The sequence below is a fragment of the Biomphalaria glabrata genome, chromosome 17 (assembly GCF_947242115.1).
Source record: "Biomphalaria glabrata chromosome 17, xgBioGlab47.1, whole genome shotgun sequence".
Taxonomy (NCBI): Eukaryota; Metazoa; Mollusca; class Gastropoda; family Planorbidae; genus Biomphalaria; species Biomphalaria glabrata.
This window is the reverse complement of record NC_074727.1, coordinates 24,645,124-24,660,430: the sequence shown is the minus strand read 5'-3', so window position 1 is coordinate 24,660,430 and position 15,307 is coordinate 24,645,124. Positions and strand designations below refer to the sequence as shown.

General features: G+C 36.0%; 1 protein-coding gene across 3 annotated transcripts in view; it reads left to right on the top strand.

Moving 5' to 3' along the window:
* The first annotated feature begins 108 nt into the window (after window positions 1-108).
* The window catches only part of LOC106080164 (neuroglian-like), a 37,398-nt gene continuing 22,199 nt past the window's right edge, over window positions 109-15,307 (top strand). For 2 of the 3 annotated variants that reach the window (XM_056015038.1, XM_056015039.1), the window contains exons 1-6: window positions 110-265; window positions 2,980-3,081; window positions 4,424-4,532; window positions 9,713-9,903; window positions 11,472-11,657; window positions 13,051-13,194. In XM_056015038.1, the coding sequence (XP_055871013.1) occupies window positions 3,015-3,081; window positions 4,424-4,532; window positions 9,713-9,903; window positions 11,472-11,657; window positions 13,051-13,194 (697 nt within the window). In that variant the 5' untranslated portion in view covers window positions 110-265; window positions 2,980-3,014. Of the gene's footprint in view, window positions 266-2,979; window positions 3,082-4,423; window positions 4,533-9,712; window positions 9,904-11,471; window positions 11,658-13,050; window positions 13,195-15,307 lie in introns of all 3 variants that reach the window. The other variant, XM_056015040.1, reaches the window with a different exon arrangement.

Genomic DNA, 15,307 nt, shown 5'->3' with positions numbered 1-15,307 from the left:
CGTCTTCTTGTTTGCCAACGATGGGTGTGTATTCTGTTTTTTTTATTGTTAACAATAAAAATATTATTCAGAATGTCCCTTGAAAATTCGACACAGCCATATGTAAACACAATATAGACCCTTGTCACGGGACGGAGGTATTGTATGAGTCATGAGTAGTTTTTTTTTTATCCAAGCACATTGGGAGGAAGAAATGCACGATTTGGGAAACATAGCGCTAGTCGATTAAATTGTGAACAGTGCTTAGTTTTTCTACTTACATGGTAAGTAGATCTAATACTGGATACAAATTCTATCTATCTATCTATCTATCTATCTATCTATCTATCTATCTATATATCTATCTATCTATCTATCTATCTATCTATCTATCTATCTATCTATCTATCTATCTATCTATCTATCTATCTATCTATCTATCTATCTATTCATCCATTCATCCATCCATCTAAATATCTATCTATTTGGAACGTATCACAAATATAACAATATTGTTTGCACCTATCTGACGTCCGTTACATCAAGTCGACATGTTGGATATGTTACTATGTACTGTTACGTATTTTATTATATATTCATGTATTTATAGACCACATCACTAACGAAGAGACATTGTTATTAGAGCTGTTTCACCTCACGATGACCTGCTAATAAATATAAGAAACAAACACTTAAACTCTATAGTCATATTACTAGGTTTTCGGGGCTTGAAAAGACTTTCCTTAAGGTAACAGTACCAGGAAAAAGAAGAAGAGGCAGACAGAGAAAGCGATGGGAAGACAACATAAAAGAATGGACGGGCCTGCCATTGGAAAAGGTTCTATTCAAGGCAAAAGACAGAGAGGAATGGAGAAAGACGGTTGACAAATCTTGTGTGGTGCCCCAACATTGCAACAGACTAAAGGACAGGCATCGAGCATTGTTTCTCAAATAGTACAGTCCCTTGCGCTTTATGTTCCGGTTCTGAAGTGGAGCAATAAACCTGGGACTAGTGCTTGCAGTTCTAATTTTCAGTACCGTCAAGTTCTTGTGTCTTATTTCAATCAAGCTAGCAGGATACAGGTCTACAATGTCTAGATGATATATATATATCTGCTCGCTCTGGCCTTCTTTCAAAGATAGGAACCTTAAACTTAATTGATAACCTTTTACTTACTTTCAAGTCTTGAAGAGGATATTGGTTGACGAGGTCAGAATAACAAATACTTCATGATAAAGTTTGGATTATATCCATTTAACCAGTGTCCACTACTATTTGATGTTCACCTTCACGAGAATATTATATTTAATTAACTGATTTCAAATCTTCAGCAAGATAATTTAACCTTACATCCTTACTAAGCCTGAATCATAAGAATTCACATCGCCTAAACCACTAGCGACAAGTATTTTATACATCGCCTAAACCTGTAGTGACATATATTTTACTTTTACATGCACTTAAATAGAATATTCTACATAGGATATCGTTCGACAGGTTGAGTATATCCTTAAGTAATCATTAAACTTTAATCATATACTTATCATACAATTTCAGATCGCCTAAACTACTAGCGACAGATTAATTGTACATGATCTATAACCAGAGGTTCAACTTTTATTTCACTTTTGTTATTTACAAACGCTGCCCCATAATGCAGGATAAAAATTGGAATCTGTTTTTGTAACCAGACTTTGTGGTCTCCGTGTTCAAACATTGGTTTAAATTCCTTCTTTGTGGATAGTTCAATAAGCTGCTCTTGCATTAGTATGGAATCATCTGTGATTGGGATCTGAGTTTATTCACACGCTACTTGGTTCAATGCCCAGTCGGGAGTATCCAAGTGAAGATTGTCTTCGTTTCATTGGTTTAGGTCGACACACAATAGTTCGTACTAGACAGACTAAACAATAGTGAGGGGCGCGTTGATTATTATTCAAATTATCAGATCTGATAAACTGGCTTGTAGCGAAGAAGTTATTTTAATTGTATACAGTTTTCTGCGGACCTCCATCGGTCGTCTCAGGACCACAGTTTGAGAACCACTGACCTAAACTTCTCTTTTATATTTACTTACAGGTATTCATTAGATTGTCTTTTTTTTTTCTTTGTGCTAAATGTAATTGACTTCATCTTCATCTGTTACGTATAGATGTACTGACATATCTGAAAAATTTATTACTGGATATTGATATGTGTACCTTTATTCAAACTTGTAACTTGAGGGATGCATTCCCGAGGGTTTTTAGAACATTTTAAAACGTCTATAATACATGGGGGGGGGGGATTTCCCGCTTGACTGCTAATGCGGTGCAGTAAAGTAAGTCAGAAAATAAAAAAATACTTTCTAGCTATCTAGCGAAGATTCAAGATTAGATCTTTACGCAAATGTACAGGCCAAAAGGAAAGAATATCGGAGAAGAATATTCAAAGAAATGGTCAAGGTTGAGCTATCTAGAAATACAACCAGAAAATGGCGTGTCTTTTCATATTTCGTCGTTGTTAAGGTTTTACTGTAAATCGTGCTTCCTGTGACGCGAGTGTAACCAAGGTGTAACATAAATTACATTAATTAATTGGGTATTTTCTTAGTAGATGATGCTACTAGATTATAGTGAGTTGTAGAAGCGAACTAAAAACTAGCGTACATTCAAGGTTTGGGAAATACACCCAAAGATAACATAACAATTAGAAAATAGAGAATTGCTTTAGCTGAAAACTAGATAAAGACAAAGATTTATTGAAAGTAAATATAAAATGGAAAAAATATAAATGGTGGAGAGAAATGTGAATAACCGAAAGCAATTTGTGTATATAGTTATGTAGAAGGTAGTTAGATTAATTTATCAATTTAGAACTGCTAGCAATATCAATAAGCTCCAGTTCCATTGTCGGATGCTGTTAAGGACGTTATGGGAGTTTGGGAATCCATTCCAGGTGCTAGCATTATGTTGTTGAAAATGTTACATTACATTACAAATATTTTTGTTTTTGCAAGTGAGAATACGATTTGGCTTATAAGACATCAGTAATCATGATACAGCTCAAGTCATTACTTCTGCTCTGCAGTCTCTTCTGTTCAAGCCATTGTATTACAGATGGTAATTTAACTCTCTCCCTACTATCGTTAGTTTAGTCCTAGCCTTGAGAAGAATTTACTTTTAACAAAATTACGTCAATAATTTTCTAAAAAGATCTTTAATTTGGTGGAGAAGTGCCAAGGAAACTTTTTTTTTTGCAGATTTGGCTTTAATAAGTTTAGTGAGCTTTCGTCTTACAAATAATAATCTTTAAGCTCCAAAAAAATGTTTGAATTTGTCATTCTGTTCCCACTGAAAATAGAAACAAGAAAAAAAATATTATCATGTTTTATGTTCAAAATGGCCGGATATGACCCGCGGCCTGCTGGCCATAGTTTGGGTATTTCTGATCTAGTGGATTGCATTTAGAGCTATGTCAGACTTGGAGAATGTTCCCTTCACATTTGTTTTTATTTTGCCACGAAAATAAAAGTGAAGTTTGTATATGGGTTTACCCTTTCAGCCGACATATTGATATCAAATATAAAATAATTATGAGGCATATCCACCTAATTTGTTAAAAAGTTTCGTTCTTTAATAGGGTTATATTTTGATACTTTTTTATAGGGTCATCAGGTTTTGGCTTGTATATTAAATATACAATAAGGTCTCCGCCATGATCTAACGAACATTTTAGAAAATTTTTATCAAGACTGGTCCAACGGTTTTGATTTCTATGCGGAACCTACATACATACATACATACATACATACATACATACATACATAGCCTACATGAATACTCCTTATATTCTACTGATATAGTAATTAAACATTCATATTTTTGGTCATTGAAAAAGAAAGAAGAAAAAAATGTGATCTGGATGGTTATGGAACCTGAATATTCGTTATTAGTGCGATACTCTATCAACTACAGTCTCCGTGCATACTTCTATCTTAACAATTGTGTATTGGAAATATGTGATATAATAACTGACTTGAGAGTTTCACTTGAAACGTTCATGTTTTGTCCGTCTGCCTTCATTTTTTTTACCTTGAAAAAAGTGTGAAATCACAAAAGGTAATTCAAAAAAAAAAAGATGGGATGGTTATTATAAATTGTGAAACTTTTCTGTTACAAATAACTTCTCCCAACTAACAAATTATTGCTTACTTTTGTTACTTGATTAAATTGTTAATTTATATTATTAATCATAAATGTTTGTATATAAACTTAAAAGCTAGAACATATATATATATTTAAAATATATTTGCTATAATTAAATGTAAACAATAAATTTTTTTTTGCTAACAAAGGAATATGTATGTAGTTCAAATACTCTACATGCTGTGTATTACATTATAAAATATCAACTGACATATTAATTCAATTTTTTAAATTTTTTATTATTATATTTTATAAGTGCTACTTAGCCCTCCAGACATCACCAATCCAACAGAAGCAGTGACTTTGTACAAGGGTGAACTTGACTTTGTTGTCAAATGTGAAGCTACTGGTATACCTAAACCAACGTAAGTATACATGTCTTAGTGCACACAGTTTCACTTCATCTGTGCATATGTCTGGCCTTTTTTGGTTTTATAATATTGTTAAGTATTTCTGAATCTTCTGGCTAAATGTATTAGTAGGCACACAAATAAAAACACTGCAAAGAACTTGACGACTAAACTTTCAGTTTCATATAACTTTAATGACTATTAACTCCAACAATTCGTTACTGTAACATGTAGCGTAGAAGACTGTACAATATCTGTCAGTTTACAGTTAGCTATACTTCGTTGCAATTCATCTCTTCACTTCGTTGCAATTCATCTCTTCTCAACTTGCATCGAGCCGTATTCCACAGAACAGACCAACAACACACTTTCCAGTGTCGCTCCAGGTCTCCCAAAGCTGAACCAAGTCGTACTCAAGTCTACCACATCAGAGCCGCACACGTCTTACATCGACTGTATCGACTGTAACGGCTCAAGTCCACTGTAGTTCGCTGTATAGACTTAAACGACAGTAGTCCACTCAAGTTAACTCTACCCTAGTTAACTTGCATCCAGTCGTACACATTTCTCTTCCACTAGAGCCGCACACGTCTTACGTCGTCTGTATCGACTGTCACGACTCACTCACGACTGACTTTCACATTAACTCTCTGGCTTATATAGAGTCTCTAATCGTTTGTCCAAAGTTGCACAAACACGGCTAGTATCCTCTGGAATAACACGTGACGAAACGTCACATCCTGTCTTTGTTTATACATTTAGATTCCAGAAAACATCGGCTGCAGTGTCATCTTGCCGGGGTCACAAGTTGTGACCTCTATCTGTCACTGGACATTGCTTGTACCTTCTGGAATAACACGTAAGGACACGTCACATCCTGTCTTTGTTGATACATGTACATTCCAGAGAACACCCGCTGCTGTGTTATCTCGCCGGGGTCATAGGTTGACCTCTACCTATCACTGTCATTTGTAACAAAATGATACAATGTGTGACCGTAGTTGGATTTAAATCCATGCCAAGCATGAGACTTACGAGTACGGCTAAACAGTAGATTACTAAGCAATGTTTTCATGTATTAGTCTTAGATCTATAATACATGTCCCTCTAGATCTTGTAAAATGTTTGTAAAATGTTTTACATGTTTCGGATGTTCCTTCAGAGTTGAAGATAATTACTTCCTAGTCCAAACCTCCCGCAGGACGACGGGGGATGGGAGCGGGCAGAGTTTGAACCCGGGACCATCGATAAAGATCTAAACTTTTATTATAAATTACAGTCCTCCTTCTTAAAAGAAGATTATGTTAATAAAATAGTACGTCAGATGCCAAACACTTCTCGGCTATATCTAGATCAGTGTTTCCCAAACTGTGTTCCTCGGAACCCTCAATCAGTGCTCCACGAACTACTGGAATAATTAAATAGTAGGCCACCACATGAATTAATCTCTCTAAGAAATTCGGCCAAAGTGTTCCGCTAAATACTCAGAATGTACGAAGTGTTCCGTTTAGGAAAAAAAGTTTGGGAAACATTGTCTAGATGGTTTTAAAAAGAATAGGCTCAGAACGAACAACATGTGTAAAATTTGTTTTAAAACATTGTGTTGAAATTGCAAAGAAAGAAACGTTTTAGGTAAATCTAACCGCTGCGGTTTTGGTCTTGAAAGGTGCTTAGTTGTCCTAGCCACATGGAAAATAATTAACACATGGAAGAAATAGTAAGGAATCATACACTCAGGGCCCTTGTAAATGTTTATATATATATATATATATATATTGTTATAGCTCTGCTCCCGCACCACACTGATGGCGCGCATCTGAGCATGACTAAACACAAGTAGTACAAGACATGTTTAGGTAGGAAAGGGCTGGTGTCACTTGAGATAGGACATTCTGGGACTTGATGGCTGAAGTCCATGCCTGTTCGTAAATCTAAATAAATACCTAGTTTAGTGTTACCTCCTCCCTTTCGTTGAGTGCCTACCTTAGAGTTACAACAATTGGTGTCAGAAGTGGGATTTGGGCAGCTCAACGAAAGGAAAGAATGACAAAGCTTAGGAAGTTAGATGAACTTAGCTGTAAACAGTTAAAAGAGGAGCTCCGAGCCAGGGAGCTGAGGATCTTCTGTGCCAAAGAAAAGATGAGAGCCAGTCTTCGACAGAACCTAGTTGATGAAAGGGAGGATCCCGAGACCTACCTGATTGAGGTAGAACCAGATATTAGTGAGCTTCTGAACACCATGCAGGACTTGTTACGAGATCAAAGTAACAAAATTAAAAGTACTTTGCAGGATTCGATAAATCATTCGATGGAAAAACTGATGCTTATTGTGCAAGGCCAGATCGAACCTTTGAGAGAGAGAGAAGTCCAACATTATTTATTAACCAACCGTTACTCATTCAAGACAGTGATTCTACTGATAGTTACAAAGAATGCGTTGGTGATGTTAGTGCTCTCTGTGGCAACGATAACGAGTCCTACCATAATGATGAGAAATGTGAAAACGATTGCCACCATGATTTAAACGATTATAACAGACCTGAAAACAAAGAGATGGTAGGAGAAAGAGAAGAGGTCGGCTTTGTGACTGGAGCTATTGCTGTACCTGTTATGAGTACCACTACGAACTGGACAGATCAAGACAAATGTGGGCCTGCGTCCGAGCCTGAAGCCTTGAACCTTAAGGACCCCTGTGCTGCATCCAGGCGGTAAGCAACAACTGTACGTGCGGTGCTTCACGAAGGGAATGCAAATGTCAAGAAACCCACCAACTGGGTCTGAAACCAGTGGTCTTAGATACTTCTGTTTTCACCAGCGAGAGAGGCCCTGAAGGTGGTCAGAAGAACCCTGTGAGACCTGTTGCAGCAGCTGATGAACTTTTGCACATCAGACGTTATCCACGTGCCCTACAGGCATGTCTTCCAAATGCGGCTGGACCTGTTAGAAAACCTGAACTCCTAGGGGCCTCCGGCTAAATTGCAAAGCATTCATCGAGAGAGTCTGCTGAAGCAACGTGTAGAACCAGCGGTCTTGATGACCACCGCCATGACATCCACGGCCTCGCTTCCTGGCATGAGGCTACCATCGGTGGTGACTGAGGGAAAGGTCAGACAACGAAAACGACGTCGCCTTAACCAAAGGCAGATCAATTGCAGCAGAAGGAGAAAGAGGCATACGCAGACTACAACGCAGATGGCTCCATCGAGATGGCAAGTTAAGCCCATTGTCGCTCCAACCGATAGACCACCGCCTACATCAACTAACCTCCACAGCTCATGTCGTGAGGTAGATTTTGTCCGGGACGACCAAATCTGAGAAGGGGGCTGTCAGAGTTATGCTAAAGCCTTAGCTCGTTTGCCCGGGCCCCTGACATTCAACAGGCACACAATAAATAAGTGACTCCCTGTTAACAATGTAATTGTTTAATGATATGAATGTAAGTTATGATGACAAACTGATGGAGTAATGACATTGAATTTGAAACATTCTAATACTGTGGATCTATTAATTAAACAATAATTCTACACCTTGCTGTCCCACAACGTACACATTAATGTTCGAAACCACAACACAACACACTGCTGTCTCTAGTCTCCAGTGTAGACTTCCAATCCCATACTAACTCCCTGTAAAGACAAAAGTAAAGACAAACTAAAAGGTCTAGTATACTATGGCATCGAAATAACTGCGAAATGCAGTCATGCCTTAGATATTCACCCTAAACAGGGGAACACAGAAGAATCTCAACAAACGTTACACCAGCATAACAAAACCATTCCATAAGCTTACAAGAAAGGCAACAAAGAAAATGCGTTCAAAAATTGTGCACTTAATAAACATTGGTGCTATAATACCATAACCTACGCACCGACAGGGGCAATGTTGTAACTCTGCTCCCGCCCGCACTACTAAAGACAAGTAGTAGAGACATGTTTAGACAGGAAGGAGGACTTTTGAGGTTCCGGCTAAAGTTAAGCTGTCTTGACCCGAGAGTACGTCTTTTGTGCTATGAACTGTGATGAGGACCTTGGGCGGCACTGGGAAGTGCGTCGTTGGTCTGTATTGGTATTTAGGTAGGAAAGGACTGGTGTCACTTGAGATAGGACATTCTGGGACCTAATGGCTGAAGTCCATGCCTGTTTGTACTGTAAATAAATACCTAGTTTAGTGTTTCGTGCCTACCTTAGATTTACAACAATATATATAAATGTGCATTCTTTTGCAAACACACTCTTGTCTGGATGAAATAAAAGACTAAGTTGTTAAAAAAATAAATGTCTGAGGCACAGAGTTTAATTTTCTGGATGCCAACTAAAGAATGATTCGAATTTACTCTAAACTTATTTTGTATTACCTTTACAACACTTTTTAAACCCAATTTATACAATTTGCTAGGACAAATGTGTACAAATACTCCTTCTTCCCTAGTGCTATTAGAGCATGGAATGGTTTGCTTGAGCTAGCCAGGAAAACCAGTGACTTGGCAGAATTTAAGTCATTGGTTAACATGCATGACTGAATGACGCGTAGGACGTAATAATCTTCTTTTTTGAAGTAACGTCTGTATTATATAAGATAAGATAAGAAGAATTTATTTTCCTTTTTTATACGAAATGCTATCAATTTACCAAACAAATATATTTTTGCTTAGAAAAAAAAACCGATGAATTATGAATGTACGTAAATTAGTCATTTGTTAAAAATCATATTTAACTAGTTTTTTATTATTGTTATTTATTTATAACTAGTGTATCCTATCCAAAGGTCCATCCCACACTTGATCAAAGGGAAGAATTACTTCCAGAGGCCGTGAATGAGACTTTGAACATTTCATCAGCCACGTTTTCCTTTGTTCAAACATCACTCGATGATCAGTTCATCACATCTGTCAGACAATATCTTCATGAAAATACATTTAATACTTTGAATGTTAACAACGTGATAATCCTAATAATATTAATAATAATAAGGTCATCTGGCCAAACAATCACGTCGTGTAAATGCCCCCCCCCCCCGCCTGATTTGTATGGAGGAAGGGAAGACATTTATTACTATCAGTCTGTACTTTCTAGCTTCCAATATTCGTGCTGAAAATATTGAAGGAGAAGACCCATAGCTGGACCCTTTGGGGGCTGCATGTGAGTTTGTGGGAAAACATAAACTCTCTTTGTAATCTTCTTGTTTTTTTTTATTTAGATACCAGTGGAAAAGAAATAACCAAGATATCCCTCCTAGTAGCTACATTAGCTATGATGCCAACACTGGTGACTTAACTTTTAAAGGGTTTTCAGAGAGAGAAGAAGGAGAGTACAGATGTTATGCATCAAATGTTTTGGAACAAACTACAGCTGTCAGTGTCTCTCAACCAGTCACTATTAAAAAATATCGTGAGTCAATCGTTTAGACAAAATGGAACTATAACAAGAAATAGTAGGCTTTACTTCTTATCTTATAACAGTCAATTAGTGTTGGTTTTTTTTTAGAGATTTACTTAAAAAACATAAGTCTAGGACTCTAGGTGGAAAAGCCTGGAAGAAAAGGCACTATTTTGTTTTTATTTTTATCAACAACAAAAAATAAATAAATGAAATACATTTTCAGTACTTTGATGTTATGATAACTGTATCCGAAAAATATGTCAATTATGAAGGAAAAGTGCAGTTTCTAAAATGAATTGAACGAATTAATCTGAAAGTGTTAGGGCTTTTCTGTGTAAATGTTTCATGTGCATGTCAAATTGTTCGATTTACATTTAAAAAAAAAACTTCTTTGTTCTGGACCAAAACCTAAAGGCAGTGATGAAACCACACATACTCATATCTTACGTACATCTTGTAATGGTGTTTGTGTGTGTGTGTTTCTATGGTGAGGATGAGAAGAAGATAACGATTGGTTGGTGGCTATGCAGTGTGAATGATGCAAGATAAGCGGCACTGTCATAAGCTGAAAAGTGCGCCCTAAATGTGCAATTAGTCAGAATGTCTGACCTATGGGCAAGCGAGAGAGGCGCCCTCAGTGATTAGACAAAGGGTGTTCAAAGATGATTGAATAGGTTAGCTTTGGTCAAACAGATTAGCGAGAGTAATGGAATGCGATTGCACAATGAAAATGAGTTGCTTGACGACCAGAGTAGATCAAACCTGACAGCCTTCTCTACTACGCTATATCAGTCAAGAAGAGTCGGGATGTCAATGTGTAGTAAGGGAAAAGAGGGAGGGAGAGGAAACAATTACCTTCGTGATAACTTCAGCTGAGGTATTTATCACTTTAAAAGTTTGTCACACTGGCTCTTTACATGTGCATGTCAAATGTTTTCTAAATGTTTCGGATGGTCCTTCAGAGTGGAAGATAATTTACTTTCAAGTCCAAACCTCCTTCAGAACGACGGAGGATGTCAGCGGGAAGGGAATGAACCCGGGACCATCGAGCAGTCCGAACGACAGTCCAGGGCGCATACCGCACGACCAGGCAGCCATCCTCAGTCATTGTGGTCACAACAACCAAGCCGTTTGGTGTATCCGGAGTACCTTCCAAAATGTACATAAATACGGAACTATTGAAAACGAGCTACTTTAATAAAACTTAAAATAATTTGTTTCATTCTTTTCAGTACTTTAGCTCTTTTGCTTATATTAGTTATTTGACAACTGTGAGCTTTCAATGCCACGTCCTTGACCTTAATTATTTTGTCTATTTATTTCAAAATGATTTTCACTCCCACTTTTCATTTTTTTACGTTTTTTTTGTTTGTTTAGCGTCTGTTACATCGCCACCCCATTTCTTTATATCGCTCTCCTTTCTGTTCTCTCTTACTGTACTTTATTGCTTAGAGAAAGTAAAAGGGCCATTAAAAACAAACAAATTGAATAAAACTAAACAAAAACAAGATGATTCCTTTTCGTATGAATTTCTCCATTATATATAAGCCATAATTATGTTTCATTTCTTCAAACAGGCTTTCTGAGACCAGATAGTAACCTTGCTACTGAACCAGTTAGCATCAAACAATATGACTATGTCAAATTATTTTGTAAAAAGGACAAACTTGAAGTAGTGGCTGAAACTATAAACTACAACTGGTATTCTAAAAGTAATGACCAGCTTCAATTAGATGATGGTCGACTGTACATAGACCAAAAAGGTAAGTACTGCACATTTTTAGTGTTAAGAAAATGTATAAAGGATTATTCTGTCGCCATTATCATAGTGATTTCAAACTTAAGAAGAACAGCCCAGTTGCAATGATTCTATAGTCTCGTGTACTTTAACAATAATCCAAATTGAATTCACAAACACTGACACACAGTAAATCCTCAGTCTCTCTCTGTATAAAAAACAGCAAGTAATGTCTCTCTCCTTACGCACTACACTTGTGTCTTGAGGTCAATTGAGCCCCACGCATAAACAAAAATCAAGCCATGCTATTTGGCTAGTCAGCACGGGAAGAAAAGCTAAGCATAGGTGGGGAACAGGTTTACAATAGTGTATCCTCTGTTTTGTGTGGTTTAATAGATAAGTTAAAATAGTTATGACAATAAGACATACATGACTAGTTTTTAAAAAACTCATATCAACTCATTCAGTCTGTTTGTCGGTCTGGAAAACGGTGTGTATACATTATACACCTATTCTCGGATCAAACTAAGACTTCGCAAATTTAATCATTCACATAGACAAGACATGAATCAATAAAAAAAAAAAAAATTAGACATTTAATTACTGGTAATTCCTTTTTTTTTTATTGCAACTAATCCGTTTTCAAGATATAAACCGCAAAGGTTAAAAAAAAAGATTTTTTACTTGCAAATATTGACCAAATATCTTCTTTATAATCTGACAAATCGAAAAGTACAAGATCAAACTTTCTTCTTTTTTAGGTACTATTTAAATACTTTGTTTACAATGCCTCTATTTTAATTGTACTAGAAATTCGACAGTTGATGTTTACTGTTGAGAAAAGAATGACTAGCTTGTTGGCCACACTGAGAAAATTCTAGTTTGACCGTTATACTGTTTTCAAAGTATAAAAAATATATTTAAATTTGGCTAGAGAACGAGAACATATTTACTTTGAACAGATTGTATGCTTTTGGGATATTTCCGCATTCGTTTGAGTTTAATAAATTAATATTTCAGGAACATTTTGCGCATCGCCTTCTAAGTCTAGATCTAAAGGTCCATCATCTCAATATGAGCCTAGTAGATCTATACATTCGCTTTACCAGGAATCTTTATCGGAGGTGGAGGAACAGGCCAGGCTAAAAATATGCCCTATTTTGTAAAATGTAACATTCGATAGTTGTTAGGAAAAAATTACCCTGCTATAAGTTGTGTAAAGGAGGTGTCTTTTTTTTTAAATTTAAAAAAATGCTTTCTTGTTTTATTTAATTTCAATAAACTTATTAAAATAAAAAAAAATTCCAAAAATACTTTCATATAGAATTATCATCACCAAATTTTACAAGTGTAACATAGAATATAATAAACAATATCATTACAACAACTTTTATTTCTAAATCTATTTTCTAACCTAGGGGATCTGCACATAAATTATGCCAAGACAACTGATGCTAGTGATCCCTTTGGTATTAAGTGTGGTCTGTCAGGTCGAAGCAGTGCCAACATTGTTTTCGGGGATGCATACAATCTGTATGTTACACCTGTAGCCCAGATTCAAGGTAGGTGTCACAGATGCCATTATAGAATTATTTGTACATTTCACATTTAAAAGAAATATTAACCCTTGACTGAGCCTCAGGAATTACCCCACAAATTTAGACCCTTGACAGCACCTCAGGTTTTACCCAAAACGTGATTATGATGTTTCAAATCTATTGGTTGATTTGAAATTAAACAAAGACATTTTTTTAAAGAGTTAGCGCCAGAGAATTGGCGAGAGTAGAGAGAACGCCAGTCGATAAAATATTTTCATAGTAGTCAGTCGGTCTTCTAAGAGCTCTGTTTTAAAAGCCTTTGTGATATTTTGTGTAGATTGATCTGTAACTTGTACATAAGCTGTACTTACGTTTTGTATTTAAATAAAGTTCCAGAGTTTTGTTTTAACAAAGAATCTTTTATTGTGATTCTAGATCGTCATTTATTCAACTAATTTTAATTCAAATAAAATCCCCGGCATCACAACACATTGTGACATCTTGTGTGTGTGTGTGTGACATATTTGGCACTCTCCGACTAATAAAAGTTTATGGACAACTTTTAACGAAATTTGTTCAAGATCTAGGACCAATTTTTAAACTCTTCAAAGGAACTTCATTCTTATTTAACGAAGGACAGAATTTCTGTGTTTAACAGGTCAGTTGGTTATCGATAATTCTTTTATAAAGATTTTCGTTAGAGTTACGTCTAACTCACGAAATCTATTATTATATGTAATTGGCAAAAGGAATAAGACCAATATACTTAATAACTGGCATTATTAAAAGACCAGTAAAGCAAATAACTGGCAATATAAAAGACCAGTAAAGCAAATAACTGGCAATAAAAAAGACCAGTAAAGTAAATAACTGGCATTATAAAAAAGACCAGATTTAACCAACTGTTAAACCAGTAAAAAGTACTCGGCTCAATAGATCTATATATTCAATCATACGACTCCATTAACTACAAGTTTACTGTCAAGCATTATTAGCAAATTGAGGCTTCAAGAACTTTGTCATTATATTATTATTATATCTGAGATAAAGCCAAAATCCAGATATTGAACATTTTGCTCCAATACAAGAAACTAACAAAAAAATTAAATATGGCTTCCGGTTCTAGAACACAACGACTCTTCGAATTGATAGAATTAGCCAAAGAAAAGCAAATTCCAAAGCCAGACCAGTGGGCAGAGAAACAAGAAGAGAAAGAATATCAAGAGCAAGAATCTGAAAAACAAAGGCAAGAATCTGAAAAACAAAGGCAAGAATCTGAAAAACGCATGCAATTAGAAGAAAAAAAATTGCAAGACGCTGAAAAACAAAGGCAAGAATCTGAAAAACGCATGCAATTAGAAGAAAAAAAATTGCAAGACGCCGAAAAGCAAAGGCAACATGAAAAAGAAAAAATGAAATTCGAAAGACAAAAAAAGAAAATAAAGAAAGCATTCCAACTCAAGGTCACTCAAATATGTTTGACAAATACAGATTAATGAACAAAATATCGGCTTTCAATGAAAACATTGACAATATGGACTCGTATCTCATAAGATTTGAAGAAATAGCTACAACATCCGGTCTACCTGAAGCACATTGGTCGAGCTCACTCCTCACCCTCTTGACTGGCAAAGCTGTCAACATTTGCTCACAACTGTCCATCAATGAACGCAGCACTTACTCTGATATCAAGGAAGCTCTACTGCGCCAATACGGAGCAACTTCAGCCAACTATAGAAAGAAATTCTATAATGAAAGGCCACAGCAAAATGATGATCCTCAAATTTTTGTAGCTAATATGTCAATGTGGTTTGATAGATGGGTATCCATGGCCAAAATAGAAGAAAGTTACCAAGCTCTTCGTCAACATATTATTATCGACAACATCACCCATGCTCACTCAGAAGATATTCAATCCTACATTATAGAGAGAAATCCTACTGATATCCAGACATTAACCAAGATCATCAGACAATATAAAGCAGCCTATCCAAACAAGTCAGTCAAACCATCTGTTGAAGAAAATTTTGTCTGCTTTGCTCAAGACAAAAATGCAAGATATAAGTGAGATGACAAAAACAAATGCAACAAATGTCATAAAATAGGGCATTTCACGTCTCAATGCCGCAGCAGAACC